General features: G+C 39.1%; 1 protein-coding gene across 8 annotated transcripts in view; it reads right to left on the reverse strand.

Moving 5' to 3' along the window:
* The window catches only part of ASB3 (ankyrin repeat and SOCS box containing 3), a 113,898-nt gene that overhangs the window by 68,595 nt on the left and 25,864 nt on the right, over positions 1-19,439 (reverse strand). For 2 of the 8 annotated variants that reach the window (XM_042932259.1, XM_042932261.1), the window contains one exon: positions 9,005-9,213. In XM_042932259.1, the coding sequence (XP_042788193.1) occupies positions 9,005-9,200 (196 nt within the window). In that variant the 5' untranslated portion in view covers positions 9,201-9,213. Of the gene's footprint in view, positions 1-8,988; positions 9,214-16,486; positions 17,022-17,771; positions 17,932-19,439 lie in introns of those variants that run through there. The other 6 variants (XM_042932260.1, XM_042932257.1, XM_042932258.1 and 3 more) reach the window with 6 other exon arrangements.

The raw sequence follows: 19,439 nt of genomic DNA on the forward strand, positions 1-19,439 counted from the left end.
AATAAAATGTACTCCAAAGAAATCAAACAGTGGCATACAACTTCTACTTTAAGGTTTTTTGAGGTTTATCTGTTATGAAAATCTCAAGGTTCTAGTAACATTAAAATTACGTAAATAATGGCTACGTTAATTTTTGTGTAATTCCAAAGCAAAATGAACTACTGAAGTCACATGAAGTGACTTTAGAAAGTGACTCTGGGGCACCTGGGTGGCTCAGTCAGTTAAGCATCTGATTCTTGGGTTTCAGCCCAGGTCATGATCTCACAGTTTGTGAGTTCAGGCCCCTCATCAGACTCTGTGCTGACAGCACAGAGCCCACTTCTGATCCTCTGTCCCCCTCTCTCTGTCCCCGCCCCACACTCTCTCTCTTGCTCTCTCAAAAATAAACCGTAAATAAATTTTTAAAATTAAAAAAATGTTTACAAGTCTCAAACTTTACAGATGCACAATTAAACTGCAAAATAGAGCAGTTATATTTTTAAAGCTCATATCACAAAAACAGTGTTTCCCAGATTAGTCAGAAACTGACCTTTATTCAGATATCCACAAAACTATGAAGTTAAGAGAAAAACTAGGAACACATACACATATATAGATACACAGACAGCTTCTATTTTTTAAGTATTTATTTATTTATTTATTTTGAGAGAGAGACTGTGAGCAGGGGTAGGAGGGGTGCAGAGAGAAAGAGAGAGATAAATCTCAAGCAGGCTCCACGCTGTCAGCACAGAACCTGATGTGGGGCTTGATCCCACGAACCATGATATCATGACTGAGCCAAAATCAAGAGTCAGATGCTTAACAACTAAGCCACCTAGGTGCCCCACACAGACAGCTTCTAAATCTTTTTTTTTTTTTTTAACGTTTTTTATTCTTTTTTTTTTTTTTTTTTTAAGAGAGAGGGACAGAGGGTGAGCCAGAGAGGTGCAGACAGACAGGGAGACACAGAATCTGAAGCAGTCCCCAGGCTCTGAGCTGTCAGCACAGCTGGAACCTACCAACTGGGAGATCATGACCTGAGCCAAAGTCAGTCACTTAACCAACTGAGCCATCCAGGTGCCAAAACATAGACAGCTTCTAAATGGGAAATCTCAATATTATAAAGATGTGCATTCCTCTCAAAATAATTAATAACTTTATTATAATTCTAATCAAAATGTGAGACCACCTGTTGTGGTTTGGTTGGTTGCTTTTATTATACTTGATAAAGTGACTAAAGTTGATAGAGATGGAGAGGACAGGTAAGAATAACAAAGTTAGAAAAATAAAGAAAGCAAGTACTAAGAGGAGACTAGACTTACTGCATACACTAAACCAGGTCTTAAAGTTAGAATAAGTAAAACAACGTGGTGATAATACAAAGGCAGAGAGGAGGGTGCCCATCAGGGAGAGGAGGAAGAGCCACAGAAGCAAAATGAGACTAAGAGATGATGGCTGAAAAGAAGCCGACCTAGGCCAGTCTTGCATTAGATATACTGAGGAATTTGTTTTGGAAAGAAGGAAGGATGTTCTCTTCCACTGAGAAAGAAGAGAGATACGACTTAATCATAGCCATTTAAAAAACTGTATAACACAAAGAGTGACACTTACTTAATGTATGCAATGAAAAAAAAAAAACCAACCAGGTGGGTGCAGTCAGGAAATCTCAGGATAGAATGGAAACTGTGAGAAAAGTGTCTAATTGGATTACAAATGGATGACACTTTAGAAAATGGTTTTATGACCAGAAACTAACTGTAAGGCTAAAGACAAAAGGAAGTGTATATATACACTGTAGTCTAGTTGGTAAAGTTGTTTATCATAGGGGGAAAGATGAACAATTCTGAAACCACTATCTATGTACAATAAGCTCAAATAAACAAAGGAATGGTAGATAGCGACAGCTTTCTCACTATTGAAAAGGGAGGTTACAGATAAGCGAAGGAGGAAGGCTAGAATGAACCAAACGGTACTGGATTAGAATCCAGACATTAGCATGAACTCATATTTAGCTTTAATACAGAATACAGATGGATGGATATTGAAATGCTTATAGGTATGTGTATACACATGGGTTATAATAAATATGTTTCCTAGCTCTGTCTGCTGAAAAGGCTTAAAAGCAGTGACACACCAGTAGCAACAAGCACAATCAGTGCCTAAATGTTGGTTTTGAGAACTGTTCTCCAATAAAAGGAACCAGGGCTCCTAAGAAAATGGCTGATTCTAGGATGGGCACACAGAATATACAAAATGAGCCTAGACCATCTTCTAGGTAAAGAAAGTAAAAAAGTGCTCAAAAAACAAAACATGGGACATGCCAAAGAAACACAAGAGCCGATCTGAAAGAGCACTCAATGACGAAACCTAGAACAATTTGAGCAACAAAATAAATATCATATTGGATTATAACCCAATGTATAAAATAAATATACACGAGTCCAGGCAGATATAAATGGCTGAATAAATAAATGGGAAATAAGCAATATTCTAAGTATCAGATAAATCCAATAATCTATGTAAATACTCCCCCCCCCCCCCACCAAGGAAGGGAGCTTAATTCCCACCTGAATGATTTGAGGGCCACCATTTGTGATTTGCACACACACCCATCTTATTATGAAAGGGAAAAAAATACTCCTGTGCAATTATCTATGAAGTAAAGAAAAGAAAAGGCCCTTCTCATGCAGGATGAAAAATAGTGAAGTCAGTTAACTACTAAATTGAAATCTTAAAAGATTTCACCTATAGAAAAAAATAGATAGATACATTTGAATAGTTTATCTCTAAAACCACTGGACCAAGAAACTTACATGGTGGAGCAAATGCAGTGGATTTGGAGTTAGAAGATTTAGGCTGTAATCCTGGCTCCACCAGTTCTCTATTGGATTACTCTTTGGGTAAATTACTCAAACTCTCTGCAGCAGTTTCCTTAACAGTAAAACAAGGATAAAACAGCTGGCCTGAACCCTCAAAGGGGTTCAACAGAATTACAAAATTTATGTACTGTCACAGTTGTTACAAATTAAGTCTCCAAAACACCATTTTCAGAAAGTTTTCAGGATCCAATATAAATTGGTTTTGGAAGTTTCAATGATAAACTGCCCTCCTTAATTGGTATCCAGGGACCAAGGGGACCTTACCTATCTGGTACTGGAATACCAACAACCATCCTCTCATTCTCATCCTTTCTTTTATAAGGATTCTTGGGAAAATGGCTCATAATACTGTTTTTAATGCCTTAACCTCTACTTATTTCTCACTGGAGGGCAAAGCAGTCTCTGCTTCTATTCTACTTACTGAAAATTTAAATGTAAAGGCATTCAAGACTTCATAATGGGTAAACCCATAATGGGCACTTCGGTTCTGTAATGACAACTTGTGAGTTCTTTCTTGGCTGCACCTTGAGGATTGGGGCCATGTCAGCTGGACCAATGCCAGCCAGCTGACACCTGGGCAGCAATAACAAGAGTTGACTTTAACATTCTAGCAATGATACTACAACCCTATGATTCCTAACACAAAGTGTATTTTTACTTATAAATAAATAGTAAACTTGCTTACTTGTTTAAGTGAGAAATGGTACACTTTTGTTTTCTAAGAAAGAAAGCAAAAACACATGGTTTTAATAAGCGTTAAATATTCATTAACATAGGTTAAATATTAAGATCAGAACCTTATCTCAACAACTGAGCCACAATTTGATGATGGCCAAACAAATTTAAGATGTGCCAATCACAAAGAGTGATGAATGTCCCTTTCAGGTAGCTGAGAAAGTCAAGTACTTTGCACAATCATTATGCTTTACTTAGCAATTCTAAGAAAAGGTTGGGCATAAGATAATTTCCACAACAAACATTTTCACCATGGGCAAAACTTTCAGACAACCCTTTAAGAGATTTCATCATGCATATAAGATGAAGGGAAAAAGTCAGTGGAAAGGAAGAGGTTTGAAGGCATTACAAAGACATGAGACACTATAAAAAATTAAGACTAGGAGAAAATATATGAAATAACTGAACCACATGTAACAGCAAAGGATTAATGTCCAGAATACACAGACTTCTTTAAAGACAAAGTTTGCCTAGAACTTCCAAAGAGAAAGGCTACATGAGAATGAAATGAACATAGAGAAATACAGACATAAGAGAAAGAAAGACCCAGAGTCCTGATGACATCATTTTGAATAGGAGCATCTGGCAATGCCTGAAGGGACCTACCACTCAGACTTAACATTTACATAAGCACTATATGTCCCTTATTTGTTTTTGAAGTTTTTTTAATTTCTATTTAAATTCCAGTTAGTTAACATACAATGTAATATCCATTTCAGGTGTCCAATACAGTGATTCAATACTTACATACAACACCTGGTGCTCATAACAATATATTTCCGTTCTTTGTGTAAACTAGTTTGAATTATTTCTTTCATTCATTACTGAAAAAGTTCTGATTAATATTATGGATAATTTAGCCGTGTCTATCAATATTTTAACTTTGCATATTTCTTGCACCAGCACTTTGACTTCTAAAACTCCATTCTATAGAAATATACACCCATGTCACAAAGTTACAATATAAGGATGTTAACTGAAGCACCACTTATAAGAACCCATCAATAGGAGAATTATTAAATATATTACATCTATACTATTAAATACCATGAAACAGTTCTTTTACTCAGAGTGAAATCGGGAGCTATTGCAGAATTCTGAACAGAAGAGACAGACATTAGTCTTTGATACACTAAGACTAGATTATGGTAGGATGAGGAAGAAGTAAGAGCAGAAACTGAGGTTAGGATGCTATTAGAGCAATCCAGGCAAAGAGATATGTGACTCAGACCAAGGTCTTAGAGGTTGTGAGGCAGTAAGAGTGATGTGAATTTGTGGATGTGTACACACACACACACACATAAAGATGTGCTGACTGGGTGAGGGATATAAGAAAAAGGAAGTAATTAAGGATGGCCCAGTTTCTGGCCTGAGTTGGAATGATGGAATGTTTCTAATCTTACAGATAAACAAACTGAAGAACCAAGAAGTTAAAAGACCTGTCCTTTTATCCCACCAGGATAAAGTAGTGAGGTCAGCAGAGCCCAGGTCCATCTGAACACAACTCTTAATCACTATGCTATGGTGCCTATTTATCTAATGATCTTCAGCATCTATTATCATGCCCAATATGACAGCGTAATATTTTTTTAACCAATAAAAAGTACTATGAATTAGCTCATATTTGCCAAATAAAAATATTTGTTGGTGATATGCTACAGTTAATTATAAGATTTTAAGTGATCTTTAGTCAGTAAATGGTTTACTACTGAATGGCATGTATAATTTCCACTGAAGATCATTATTGTCCTCCAAGATGTAAAGATTCATGAAATCTCAACATCTATTAAATGAACTTCCAAAAAGCAAAGAAGACAAGCAAATGTGTTATGTGTATTAACACTTCACACAGAAAGTTAAAAATGAAAGGGGCGCCTGGGTCACTCAGTCGGTTAAGCGTCAGACTTTGGCTCAGGTCAGATCTCATGGCTTGTTGAGCTCGGGCCCCACGTCGGGCTCTGTGCTGACAGCTCAGAGCCTGGAGCCTGCTTCAGATTCTGTGTCTCCCTCTCTCTCTCTGTCCTTCCCCCACTTGCCCTCTGTCTCTTTCTCTCTCTCAAATATAAGTAAACATTAAAAAAAAAAAAAAAAGTTAAAGTGAAAAAAATACATACACACATTAAATTTCTAACTAATCCATGCTGCATTTGAATGGTCTTCTCCAACTTGAATGAGATCATCTCTAATTTTTAGGCTATATTCTGGATCTAAACTGAAGCGACAGTAAAGCAAAACCTTTCTAAGCATCTAAGATGCTTCCATTCTTTTTGTGTAGGCTTAAGTACTTTCATACTTTATTTTATTTTTTTTAATTTTTTTTTAACGTTTTATTTATTTCTGAGACAGAGAGAGACAGAGCATGAACGGGGGAGGGTCAGAGAGAGGGAGACACAGAATCTGAAACAGGCTCCAGGCTCTGAGCTGTCAGCCCAGAGCCCGACGCGGGGCTCGAACTCACGGACCGTGAGATCATGACCTGAGCCGAAGTCGGCCGCCCAACCGACTGAGCCACCCAGGTGCCCCAGTACTTTCATACTTTAGTACACTAATAAAAGGTATAGGTTTTTTGAAGGTTATTTATTTTGGGAGAGGGAGAGAGAGCAGGGGAGAAGCAGAGAGACAGACAGAGAGAGAGAGAGAGAGAGAGAGAGAGAATCCCAAGCAGGCTCCGTGCTGCCAGCGCCAAGCTCCACGCAGGGCTCTATCTCACGAACCATGAAATCATGACTTGAGCTGAAATCAAGAATCGGCAGTCCCTTAACCAACGGAACCATCCAGGTGTCCATAAAAGGTATGTTTATGAATCTCTGGCAGTTCACCAATATTAGAGGAAGTTCAAGGAGACAGAAATTATGTAATAAAAGACACTTTTACGTGTACCAGCGAAGCTATAAAAGACCGGAATTATGAATTAAATAAAACACAGGTACAGCAAAGTATAAAGAAAAACAAAAATGTCAAACTTGTTTTGGAAACTTTTAAGATTAACCCATAATACTAAGTTAACTGGTACAGATATAAAGATGTCACTGTCACCAATAAGCAGAAGAGACCTCACTTCACTTCTCAAGACTAAAAACATACGCTCTTCATCATCACACTTAGCCATATGCTAGCTAAGTAGTCAGCTACCATTCGTCACTGATCAATGTTCCTGAACTTGAATCTTCCAGGTAAGTTTACATTGTAATCTTTTTTAAAAGGCAGGGGATCTGAATAAAGTATGGACTTTAATTTACAAGAGGAGGAATGGGTCATAAGAAATATTGAGAGAGACAGACACAGCATGAGTGGGGAAGGGGCAGAGAGAGAGAGGGAGCACAGAATCCAAAGCAGGTTCCAGGCTCCCAGCTGTCAGCTCAGAGCCCAACGCAGGGCTGGAACTCACAAAGCTGGAGATCATGACCTGAGCTGAAGTCAGAGGCTTACTGGACTGAGCCACCCAGGAGCCCCTTATAAAACACTTTTATTTAAAGTGACCTATAGCTTTTCTGTCCCATTCTAGTTTTTAGTGAATCAAATAATCAAATCTGATAGAATTTTGGACATTAGTTCCAACTATAGAGAACAACCGAATTCATGGCAGACAGCGACCAAAACTGTTTTGACCTCCTAAAATAAGTCATATAGCTGCTTCCTAGTCTCTGTACACTCTACTTCCTAATTCTGGTAAACTAGTTTTATCCAAAGTTTACTTCATAATAGTGAACTCTAATAAAAATACAGTGAGATAATTTTATTTGGCCATTTATATCAACTAGTCACATAGCTATGTGTGGCTATCTTAAGCTCCAAAAACATCACGCCTAAAAAAGAAGTCATTGAAAATGAAAGGATATACGTATATGTATACACACACACACACACACACACACACACGCACCCCGGAAAATTACTCAGCCATCAAAAAGAATGAAATCTTGCCGTTTGCAACGACATGGATGGAGCTAGAGTATATTATGCTAAGTAAAATAAGCCAGTCAAAGCTAAACAAATACCATATGATTTCACTCATATATGGATTTTAAGAAACAAAACAGATGAGCATAAGGGAAGAGGAAAAAGGAGAGAAGGGGGCTGGCTGGTGGTTGTCAGTTAAGCATCGGAATCTTAATTTCAGCTCAGGTCATGATCTCACATTTCGTGAGATTGAGCCCCACATTGGGCTGTGCACTGACGGCTTGGAGCATGCTTGGGATTTTCTCTCTCGCTCTCCCTCTCCCCTTCCCCCACTCATATTCTTGCTCTGTCTCTCTCTCAAAACAAATAAATAAACTTAAAAAAAAGAGCAGTTCTATATGTAGTAAATAATGTAGGGACACCTGGGTGGCTCAGTCAGTTAAGCATGCAACTATCAGTTTTGGGCTCAGGTCCTGATCTCTCAGCTTCGTGGGTTCAAGCTCCACACGGGCTGTGCTGGCAGTGCAGAGCCTGCTTGGGATTCTCTCTCTCTCTCTGCCCCTCCCCTACTCATGCTGTCTCTCTCAAAATAAATGGACTTAAAAAAAAAATGTACATCAAGCATCTAGTATAATGACCGTTACAAAGCAGTGCTCAATCACCATTATCTCCTCGACCCTACCCATCATCTCCTATCAGAATCTCTCATTTAGTCTCTTACTGAGTCCTACTCTCAGTAGTGAGCTGGCAAATGTGTCACTGGCTCTCAGGGGGGAGAAAAAACCCAAATTTAAAGCTTTGGTTCATAGCACTGGTTGATTTCTCCCATGTAAATATTCCCACTTGGCTGATCTCAGGTTACAAGCATGAAGTCAATTCAACACAGAGTTGGAAAGAGATGTGCAGTAGCACATAGTTACTCTCTGTCCCATTACCCTGTTTTATTCTCTCTACAATGCTTTTATGTTTTGAAATTATCTTGTTTAATTATTTAAGTATAGTCTGTCTCCCCTGACAGGAATATAAGCATCATAAAGGCAGGGGCTTTGTCTATCCTGTTTTCTAGTGTGAACTCGTAAAGATTCCCCAAATTAAGGAAACTGAACAATATTAAAAAAAAAAAAAAAAAGACTAACTCAACCAAAGCACAAACACCCTCAATTTCAGTAACATTGCTCCTTCTGTTTGGAAAAGGAAGAAAGAATAAACATGACTAGTAACTACCAAATCCTTAAAAGAGCAGACTATTCTTGCCATATCATCTAGCTCAAACAATAAAAATGGGCCAGGCACAGCAAGTTACATACAAGGGACAACATTTATAGATGTCCAGCTGGAACACCATACAGGCAATGGTGGCAATCTCACCATTCTTAATAATGCATAGGCAGTTTTTTTATGGTCATAGAAAAGGAAAACAAATACCATGGTTGATAAGTCACATATTACCTTTTTTATGGTTTATTAATCCAGCTTGTAGGCCCAGCTCCCATACCTTGAATGTACTTTACCTGCATGAATTAACATCCGTAAACATTCTACAGAGTTGTGATAAGCTGCTTCATGAATTGGCATCCATCCCCTGTTATCAGCAACATCAACGCTACGTCCCTTTCTGAGCAGTTTTCTTAAGACTTTAACATTGCCTTCCCTGGCAGCAAGTCCAACCGTGGAGCATGTGTCAGAGTAAGCCTCTGTAAAATCCATTCCTTTGACCAGTCTATAAAACAAGGCAGAAAGAAAACACTATAGACAATAAAACAACACTGTACTCCTAGAGATTAGCAGATCGAAGCAGGCCTGTCCTGCAACTCTCACAGGACTGCAGAGGAAAAGCCTGAGGTGGAGAAAGAGACCTGTCATGCCACATCTTCTGCTAGAGTCTAGAGCAGGAAGCGTCTCTGGGAAATTAGGATTCCCTAGAATGTTCTTATTAAAGAAATCAAGGGAGTTTTAAGTGTTCTATCATTCCTTCTCTGGAAATGTCTGAGCATCTCCTTCCTGCAGGCTTCTGCTCCTGTTCATACCCCACCAAAATGCATTCACTGCAATTCTATAGATGAGGGAGCTAAAACACCTCCAGTTAACCCCAAATATGTACTCTATTACGTAGAGATGGCCATTTAACTAAAAATGCTTAGCCTCAAGAATCTGTAGCCCTCTCCAGTCTGTAGCCTTCTCCAGGAAAAAGCTAAACCCAAAAAAGGAATGAAGGAGATTTATTGAAAGGAACAAAGATAAGTAATAATTGTAGTTTTTCTGCTGGTCCTTTCCAAAAGGGGCTGAACATTCATATTCTCTTTCTTTGATGAAACAGTCCTACTTACAGAATATACTGAAACGAACAAGAGAGTCGAGCTTTCCTACATAAGTCCATAAAGTTCTTCACAGCATTAGTGACCTTTTCCTCATCATCTCCCTCCAAAGTTCATTCCACCTTCCCCTGGAGTCAATGTCCAGTATAGTTGTCAGTATATGACACTCACAAAGACAGTTTCTGGTTAATCCCACTATAAGGCTAAGGTTCAGGATTCTCAGGGGAAGAGTTATCTCCCAAGGGGCAGTCCCTCTCAGTAAAACTTCTATCCCAGCCTTCCTTAGTTTCTTTAGTGATCTTAGGAGATGGTTCAGGACATGCCAACATGTCTAGTCCAATGCAGGTAGAAAACTTTCTAGAACTACATTCTAAATTATTTATCCAGAAAATGACAGTTTAAAAAGAGAAGTTAAAAAGAAAGCAGAGCATTTCCTGTAGGAAATTTAAATTTATCCATGGTCACATTTAAATATAAAGCTATAACTGCAGAACTTGACTCTATGGTGAGCCAAAGAGCTAGCATTAGCTATGGATTAATTTAATTAGATCAACTGATCCACTCCTAGGAAAGTGAGATCTATTTACTACAGAACATTTAATTATGCAGTTGACGGTTACCTACTGGGAACCAACTAGCTGATCAATAATATGGAAGATATAAAGATAACACAGATATATGTAAAGTCTCAGAGAAATGATAAACACATGTGATTCAAAATAGAAGGAAGTAAGTGCTCTAAGAGAAGTACAGATAAAGAGCCTCGGGTGGTCAAAGAAGGGAGAAACTTATTAGGGATGTGAGCTGGGTCCCAAAGTACAAGAAGGATCTGAAGAGCATTCTTCAAGGGAATGAAAGACACGATTATGTAAATGAACAAAAAAGGTGAGTAAGACACAGTAAATAAGGCAAACAGTTCACTTTGGAAAGAGGACTAGGTAAGCAAAGAATAGGAGGAAAATGAGCTTATGGAGTGTGAGAAATATGCCCACTGACCCAATCAAAGTAGGGAAGCAGAGACTCAGGGACAGTGAAGCAAGGCTTTAATCAACTTTCTTGCAAGAAGGAGTGTCTGATGGGCAGGCACAGTTGGGACAGTTACAGCAGGCAATATATCTCTTAGCCTGAAGTCCCTCCCCCGATTCCTCATTGGCTGAGTACTACAGAGGTTACAGCCTTACCTGGGTGTCGTCTATGCCCATGTAAGGCAAAAGGTAGTCTGACTGGAACAAATGTACATTCCTTTAGGTAAGGCACAGAGACTTCAGTTCTTTGGCAAGTGCTCATTGCAAAGCCCTCAAAAATAAGACCACAAAATGGAGAGGGGAAGAAGAACCAGGAAGTGAAGTATTTAAGAGTTTGACACTCCACAGGGTGGTCGAAGGGGAGGGGGGTGGTTAGTACCTATTTCCAATAGGTTATTAACCTATTGTTAACTAGACAGCACAGATTTAATTTGATATTTCTGAAAATGAATCATCTCACTCAATTCTCACAATCCCTCCTCTTCTAAGTTGATTCCATTTTCATTTAAAAGTTAATTTGGGCACAAGGCAGGGACATTTGTTTTTTTTTAAGAGCAATCTTAAGCCTGAGGGGGTCTGCTGTGGTCGGCCTCCCAGCATTGTTCTAAAATATGTTTTGCTTTTGTTTTCAACCCAGGGACCTCAGGTCCTAACCTTTCCCTCTTTGCCTATTAATCCCATCTTTTCCTATCATATTCCCCTCTTTGAACACCTGACTCCTAACTGCCATTAGGAATTGGGACAACAACTGCTTCCTGCTGAAAGGGGGCAATGACAGGAGTACAGCAGTCAGGGCAGGTTCAGAGCTCAATCCTGAGGTCCAAAATAATGGGAGGGTATTTGGGACATCTGGGCTAGCAAAATTTTCTTATTTTTCTGGCATATGCAAAGCTTCTACAAATAACATACAAAAAGAAAAAAAATTTTAAAAGAGTATTAGACCAACAAGCATTAATATTCCAAATGCAATGTCTCCTAGGGAGGAGGTCACACCATGGAAAGTAAAGATGCAACCGTAGTCATCCACAAGATCCCTAACCTGTCTGGTCATTTTCTTTTTTTTTTTTTAATTTAACTATAGCTTTTCCTTCCTCTTCCATATTTATTTCAATCTTGTGATATTGTTGTTTAGAATAATTAAATATTTGAACTAATTTTTGGTTCTCAATTCTCAAATCTTCCTTTGGCCATCCAGTTTCCATAGGAACAACTCCATGAGGCATAATTAATTTTACCTCAAAGAAAGATTGATCTTCTATATCCAGATTACTATAAATTTAGGAAATTGTTTACCCCCTCTAGAGCTAGTAGCACTATAGTCCCTAATTCAGTCATAATGTCTCTTTCTAGCAAGGGAGTAGGGCTCTATGGCATTATCAAAAAATGTGGGGGGAAAAAGTCTCCCCATATGCACTCCAGTGGCTGAAAGAAAAATTTAGTCATAAGTTTTCTTGAATTGTTACTCTGCGTTTGGATAGTTGGCTGGGAGTGGAAAGATCCAGTGTCAAGAAGGAAATCAACCAGATTTCCTTATATTTCTAGAGTTACCTAAGGCCCTGGGTTTCCAATAGACAGATGATTCAGGGGAGTCACCATGAAGAGCCCCAGGACCCATCCGTTCCTTTCAGGGACACTGGTTATCTGAGCTCTCGAATGTTGAGGTCCATGAGGGCATTCAGATTTTCCAGTGATTGTCTCCACACAAAGGGTATGGCTTACAGGGTTTTGACTTTGTCTCCTCTGAGGACATTCTCATTTCCAGTGCCCTGAACAGCCACATAAACAGCACTTTGTGCCAGGACCTTGGGAAGTCTGGTCTGACATAGTAAAGCCTTAGATTTTTTTTTTTTTTTTTTTTTTACATCTCCTTTCCCGTTCCTTATTCTCTTAATCTTGACTGTAATGTACCTAATTGGCAGCTCATAAGAGCTCCTCCAGGGTTCCTTCCAGGCCAAGAGCCAATTTTTGCAGCTCCCTTGGAGTATCTGCTACTCATGGAGTGACAAATTTGTCTTTTGAATCGTCTCAGCTTCAGGGTGTATCAGGGGGAGACAGCTGTATATTTAACCTTAACCTTTCCAGAAAGACCACCAGGCTCTTGTCCTGTGTCTGTAAAACAGGGGCTAATTTAGCATAATTTAAGGGTTTAACTCTAGATCTCCTTACTTTCTCCAAAACACAAGCTTCGAAGTGGCAATGATACCATCCCCCAATGGGATTATCATAGTCCCAATTAGGATCTCGGGGTGTACAACTGCCTGAACCCAAGTAGGAAACTGGGAGTTCTCTATAGGACCTCCAGTCCCATGATAATTAAGAAGTTGCTTGTCCTCGTATCTCTCAGGTGGGGCCAGAACACCACACTTCTCTGTCTCATTAAGAGTCTGATTCAACAAAAGCATTTTATCTTTCCAGGTCAACTCAAAAACATACCTAATATTCTGAAAAACCTCTATACACTTATCTGGATCATCAGAAAAGTTACCTATTCTTTTATCTGTCTCAAATCTCAAAATGAAAAAACTACTTATAATCTTATCATGGTAGTGCCTCCTTGTGTTTCTCTTTCCAGCACTCTAGCTTCTTGTAGGGGAAACATGCCTGTCACATTATGGGGAAGACCTGAATACAGTGGGCAACAAGTACAAGTGAGCATATACTGAGCTAAGTGTAGCAAAATGGCTCCCATGTATCCCAGTAAAAGCCTTTCATATATCATAGTCATCCATCCCTCATATGCCTCTACAGGCATCCATTCCTCTAAATGTGGAGCCTTTGGAGGTTGGCAGCCATCTACCCAGACTTTGGATCAAAGGAGGAGCAATTTCAACCAAGTCTTGAGCAAAACAACTGAAAAGGGCGTGTTGTCCTTCCCTTTCGGTTAAAATCATAGTTCTTGCCATCTCTTTGGGCAAAGGAGAAAAAAGACCTTTCCTTTTTTTTTCTCTTAATCAGAAGCAGACCAACAATCTAAGAAAATGTTGTCTTTTTAACAGAGAGTAAAGCAGAATTTTAATCTTCTACCAGTGTACTTTTAAAATCCATTTATTTTAACCTTAGTCCATCGTGATCACACAATATTCCTTTCCAAAGATTTCCCTTCAAGGACCTTCTACAACTTTCCTTTGTACATAGATTTTGTCCCAAGCCATTCCTCTCTAACCAGTCTCATTTAGGGCAAAATTATTTTCTTTTGCCTCCAACAAAAATTGCTTCTGTTTTTTTAATTTTTTTATATATCTACTTTTACATATAAAGTTGCTTTCCTTATTTCCATCAATCTTAACTGAATTTAGCAGAACCTTAGTCTCCAATGAAAACAAAGTAGTTATCAATTGTGAACTATTACATCAGAATTCTTTAGATGGCAATTTTATGAATCAACTAAGCACAAAGAATGCTTACCAACAGACCCAAATACCCTTAGTTTCTCTACAAAAAGAAGTTAAATGCACAAACCTATGTTTAGTAATCAAGGCTTTAACATTTTATCTCATTAAATATCCAATGAATTTAATCCCATTTATTGTGCAAGCAAAAGTTTAAAGTTTCAGGCTATCAAAGACTTTGAAAGCTATCTTAACAATTACCCACCCAGGAAAACTTGAGATAAAATTAGCCATCATTTTAAGTCCTCTTTTTGCTAACAAATTTCAACAGAGATAACAAAAGCTTACTTGACCTTTAGTAAACCTAGGTAATAAAACTATAACATTAAGGCAGCCTTCCTTAAGGCTCTGCAGGTCAAGCTCTGCACGTTTCAAGTGTCCATCAGTGGACTACAAGCTATAAGATTTATTTAAGCTACATTTCTCTTGCCTTTGTTTTCCTAATCATTTCCCCCTTTCATCTCAATCATTTTCTCCACAATAGTCACAATAATCTTAACTGTTTTTGTCTCTCCTCATCCCTCTTTACAAATATCTTTTGTGCCTCCCTGAGCAGTTCTTCTGCTTCTCATTGCATCCATCCATCTTCTGTAACTTTTTGGCAATATCAGGCCAACTTCTAGTGATAAAATTAATCTTCAGGACACTCTGCCCCACTAGTTTCTCTGGATCTAGGCCTGAATATTTCATTTGACCTCTAAGCCTCTGTAAGAAAACAGCTGGGGTTTCCTCCTTCTCTTGCAGTATCTCAAAAGCCTTGCCGACATTCTGACATCTTGGAGCTGATTCCCTGATTCCTTTGATTATTAGCTCTTAAATCCTGCATCTTAACCCTGTCCCCAGGATCATTATTGTCCTAATCAGGGTCTACTCTGGCAAACTTTTACTCAGCTGGCTGAACACCCTTGCCAGGAGAGTAAGTTTCATATTTAATGCTGATAACTCTAAATACATGTCTATCTCAAACCAACAAACTTAAATTAGTTTAAACGCTGAATGTTTCAACTGCATCCACTTAAAAGTCAATCACTTGCTCCCCATTGTCGGTTTTTACCAGGGACACCAGTGGGGGAATCTGAAGTAGATGGTTCAAGTGGGTGCTCTTCATTCCTTGACAATGAGGGTGTGAGGAGAAGCCAATGATGCTGAAGTCACCAAGGAGTATATAGAATCAGTTATGCAGACCTCACCCTTAGGTGGGGCAGAATCAGGAGGAGGGGAAGGGGAAGGCAGAAGAGGACAGGTGCTAGCAGAAGGCAGAGAATGATTCTGGTTGTCAGCTTGGACAGAGGAGCAGGTACCATGTTTGTTTGGGGTTTTTTTCCCCACCAAAGTGGAAATATGGAGTCTATGTCAGGCCTGAGAAGACAGGGAATTTCCTCAAAAGGAAGGAGTTTCAGCAGCTGCTTGGGATTATTCCTTAAAGTCTCTCTCCTGAGATAGACTAACCACAGACAATTGGCTCTGATTATCATAGTCATTAACCCAGGAAATGAATGAGGGAGAATGCCCCACATACATCTCCACCAGCAACCAGAGGAGGCCGGTTTAGACAATCATTAGTGTCCCGTTAATAGACCTTTTTTTTTTTTTTCTCATCTCCTAAGGAGTATTGAGGCCAGTATTACAAAAGATGAGTTTGTTTGTTTTTTCAACCTTGCAATATGAATTCATTCCAATGGGTTAGAAGGCATTCCAAGGAGAGTCCTTGGGGACTGATGAAGATCCCATGTTTCCTCAGTCTCAGCATAATCCTTTTCCTCCAGTGTACTAGAACTTTTATCATTTGCATAATGGACTAGGGCCTGATGGACCCAGTCCTCCTCTGAGCCAAAAAACAGATGGCCCTTTAACTGGGTCTTTAGTCCAAACAAAGCAGCAGAATTTGATCATTTTATGTTTGTCCTTATTCCCTGTATCCTCTCTGTACTACAGTAGACTATCTGAGGGAATATGAAGAGACCCCACCTCTTTGTGGGTTTCTCTTCCCTTACCCCTAGGCTTAGAATTTTTGTTCCCCATCCTAGACCAGGCTAGTTCCTGCTCCTGAGTTTCCCTGGGGGCACCAAAGGCCCCTTAATGGAGGTTTCCTGTACTCTCCAGAACCAACTTTGTCCATCTCCACCTGTTTTCTTTGCGGGAGAACTGAACCACAGATCTAGACTCCACATTCCCTTCATATCTAGAATAGGTCTCAGTCACACACACTCAGCCTCTCACAATTTCCCATCCCCCAGGCAATACTTATAGTCCAATTTTCCTACCTTGGTCTGTGCACAGAGTTACCAGGTTGCCGCGGTGCCTTTTTTGCTTTCCCCAGGGTCACTTCTTCTGTCTCCGAATGCAAAAATCTTGAGCTCCATGGATTCTACAGGGACCAGGGGCCTGTCCGTGGAAAGGGCACGCAAACCGGGGTGGGAGATGTCTCCTCTCTCGCAGGAGGACCTAGACCCCACGGGTAGAGGTGAATCCTGGGCAAGCCCCCAAATGTGAGAAATATGCCTGCTGACCCAATCAAAGGAGGGACCCGGAGACTCGGGGGGCACAGTGAAGTGAGGCTTTGATCAATGTTCTTGCAAGAGCAATATGGACAGGCACACTTGGGGCAGTTACAGCAGTCAATTTATCTCCTAAGGTGAAGTCCCTCCCATCATTCCTCATGGGCTGAGTACTACAGAGGTTATAGCCTTACCTGGATGTCACCTATGCCAAGTAAGGCAAAAAGTAATCTGACTATTGTACTATATGCTAACTAACTTGGATGTAAGTTAAAAAAAATAAATTGAAAAAAAAAAGATGTGGTAAATACATACAATGGAATATCACTCAGCCACAAAAAAGGAAGGTATCTTGCCACTTGTGACAACATGGATAGACCTTGAGCACATTATGAAATAATGTCAGATAAGTCAGAAAGAGAAAGGCAAGTACTATATGATACCAGTTTTATGTGGAATCTAAAAAAGCCAAATTTGGAAAAAAACAGAATAAAATAGTGGTTTCCAGGGAGGGCGTCGGTAATAAAATTGATGTTGCCTAAGGGTACAAACTTGCAATGAATAGTAAATTAGCCATAGAGATCTAATGAACAGTATAATGAATCCAGACAACAATATGGTATTATAATTGTATAATGTGATAAATACTACTATAACAAGAATCATATTAAAATATAGAAATGTATCAAACTAATACATTGTACACCTTAAATTCACACGATGGTATATGTTAAATTGTTTAATAAATAAGAAAGAAAGAAAGAGCAAGCCTTTTAAAAAAAAAAGTAATCTGATTGGAACAAATGTACATTCCTTTAGGTGAGGCACAGAGACTTCAGTTCTTTGGCTTGGACTCTTTGCAAAGCCTGTAAAAATAAGCCCCAGAAATGTAAAAGGGAAGAACCAGGAAGTGAAGGGTCTAAGGGTTTGGGACTCCTTGAGGCGGGGTGGGGGGAGGAATCATACATAATTCCAGTAAGTTGTGAACCTATTGTTAACTAAACAGCCCAACTTTTATTTGATATTTCTGAAAATGAATCATCTCACTTACTTCTCACACAGAGGTAGCTGAAGGCCAAACTATGGAGAACCTTGAATGCCAGGCTACATTTTGTTGAACCATGCTGATGAGGTTTAGTGGTGATGGTGGGGGTTCAGAGCTGACGGCCAAGAAAAAATTCTTGAAGACAACTTGAGTGCAAAAAGGTGATTTTACTAAAACACAGGGACAGAGCTGTGGGCAGAAAGAGCTGCACTGAGGTTGTGAAGAGTGACTGGTTATATACCTGGGAGTTGTGTGTGGGAAGTAAAGTCAAGGGGAAGTTTCCAATGGGATTTTCATATACTAAAGACTCACAAAATCCATGGAGGCCTAGCTATTGTCAAACTAAGATTGCTTTTCCCTCTAACAAAGCATTAACATTATGATAGTAGGGAGTTCCTGGACTTCAGGCTATTGATAAAATTGCCCCCTTTTTGTAATTGTACCAAGGTATTTGTAAACTGATGGAGACCCATGTCCTGTATGACTGTGATCTCTATCAGTTAACCATTTGTTTTTTTTTCCTTTGTTTTTGGGCAGCCAAGAGTGCCTGAGGGATATCACATATTTGGGGGCAGGGGGGTGGTGCTAGCTTGTGCTTGGCCCTTAGCTAGCCTTATGCTCCCTCATCAATGCTAACTTCCAGCTAAGGCCATTATATCCAAATTTCACAAAAAAAGAACAGACCACACAATTTATGGCAATTTATAAGCATATTCATCTGATACAAGAAAAAATTCTTTCTATGTAGGAAAAACACAAGCACATGCATAAGAATACTCCTCCAAAGACATTAAAGAATAGCATTCAAGTGAAAACAAGTATGAATCCCTTTCCGAATCTACCTGGCCTTCCTCATAATTACAAATGTTGTTAATGGATCTAGATTAACAGGAAATAACCTGAAAAAATATCAGAACTGGGTAGTATCTTTGAGCTTCTAAAGGGAAGAAGCCAAAAGAAACGTACTATCACCATTCCCCTCAAACCTTAATACCAACTAGTTCACATGCATCAACAGTATGTAAAATCTCCTTTTACAGAAATTTTCCTATGCTCTTGACTAAATAAAAGCATAAAGTCAAACAACCAAAAGTGATGTATAAACCTCAACTGGATCCTGGATGGTGAAAAAAAATATCAAAATATCAGCTACAGGGGTGTCTGGGTGGCTCACTCGGTTGAGAGTCTGACTCCTGATTTCGGCTCAGGTCTAGATCCCAGGGTTGCAGGATTGAGCCCCTCGTCGGGGCTCTGTGCTGAGTGTGGAGCCAGGTTGGGATTCTCTCTTTCTCTCTCTCTCTCTCTCTCTCTCTTCCTCCGCCCACCCCTCTCCCTAGCTAATGTTCTCTTTCTCTCTCTCTCTCAAGAATTAAAAAAAAAAAAATTTAGTATCAGCTACAGAAAGCAATTATAAGACAAGGAAATCTGAGTATGTAATAGATATTTGATTATGTAATTCTGCTAATTTCCTTAGAAATGGCATTATGGTTATTAGGAGAAAGTCCTTATTCTTTAAGTACATAGCAATGAAAAGTAACAAATGCAACTTACTTTAAATGTTTTAGATTAAAAAGCATATATAGAGAAAAAAGAAATAAATTAATTGTGGCAAAATGTCAATTTTTGGATCCACATGGCAAGTATATGAATGGTCAGATACTTTTTTTCAAAATT

This window comes from Panthera leo, chromosome A3, assembly GCF_018350215.1.
Source record: "Panthera leo isolate Ple1 chromosome A3, P.leo_Ple1_pat1.1, whole genome shotgun sequence".
Taxonomy (NCBI): domain Eukaryota; kingdom Metazoa; phylum Chordata; class Mammalia; order Carnivora; family Felidae; genus Panthera; species Panthera leo.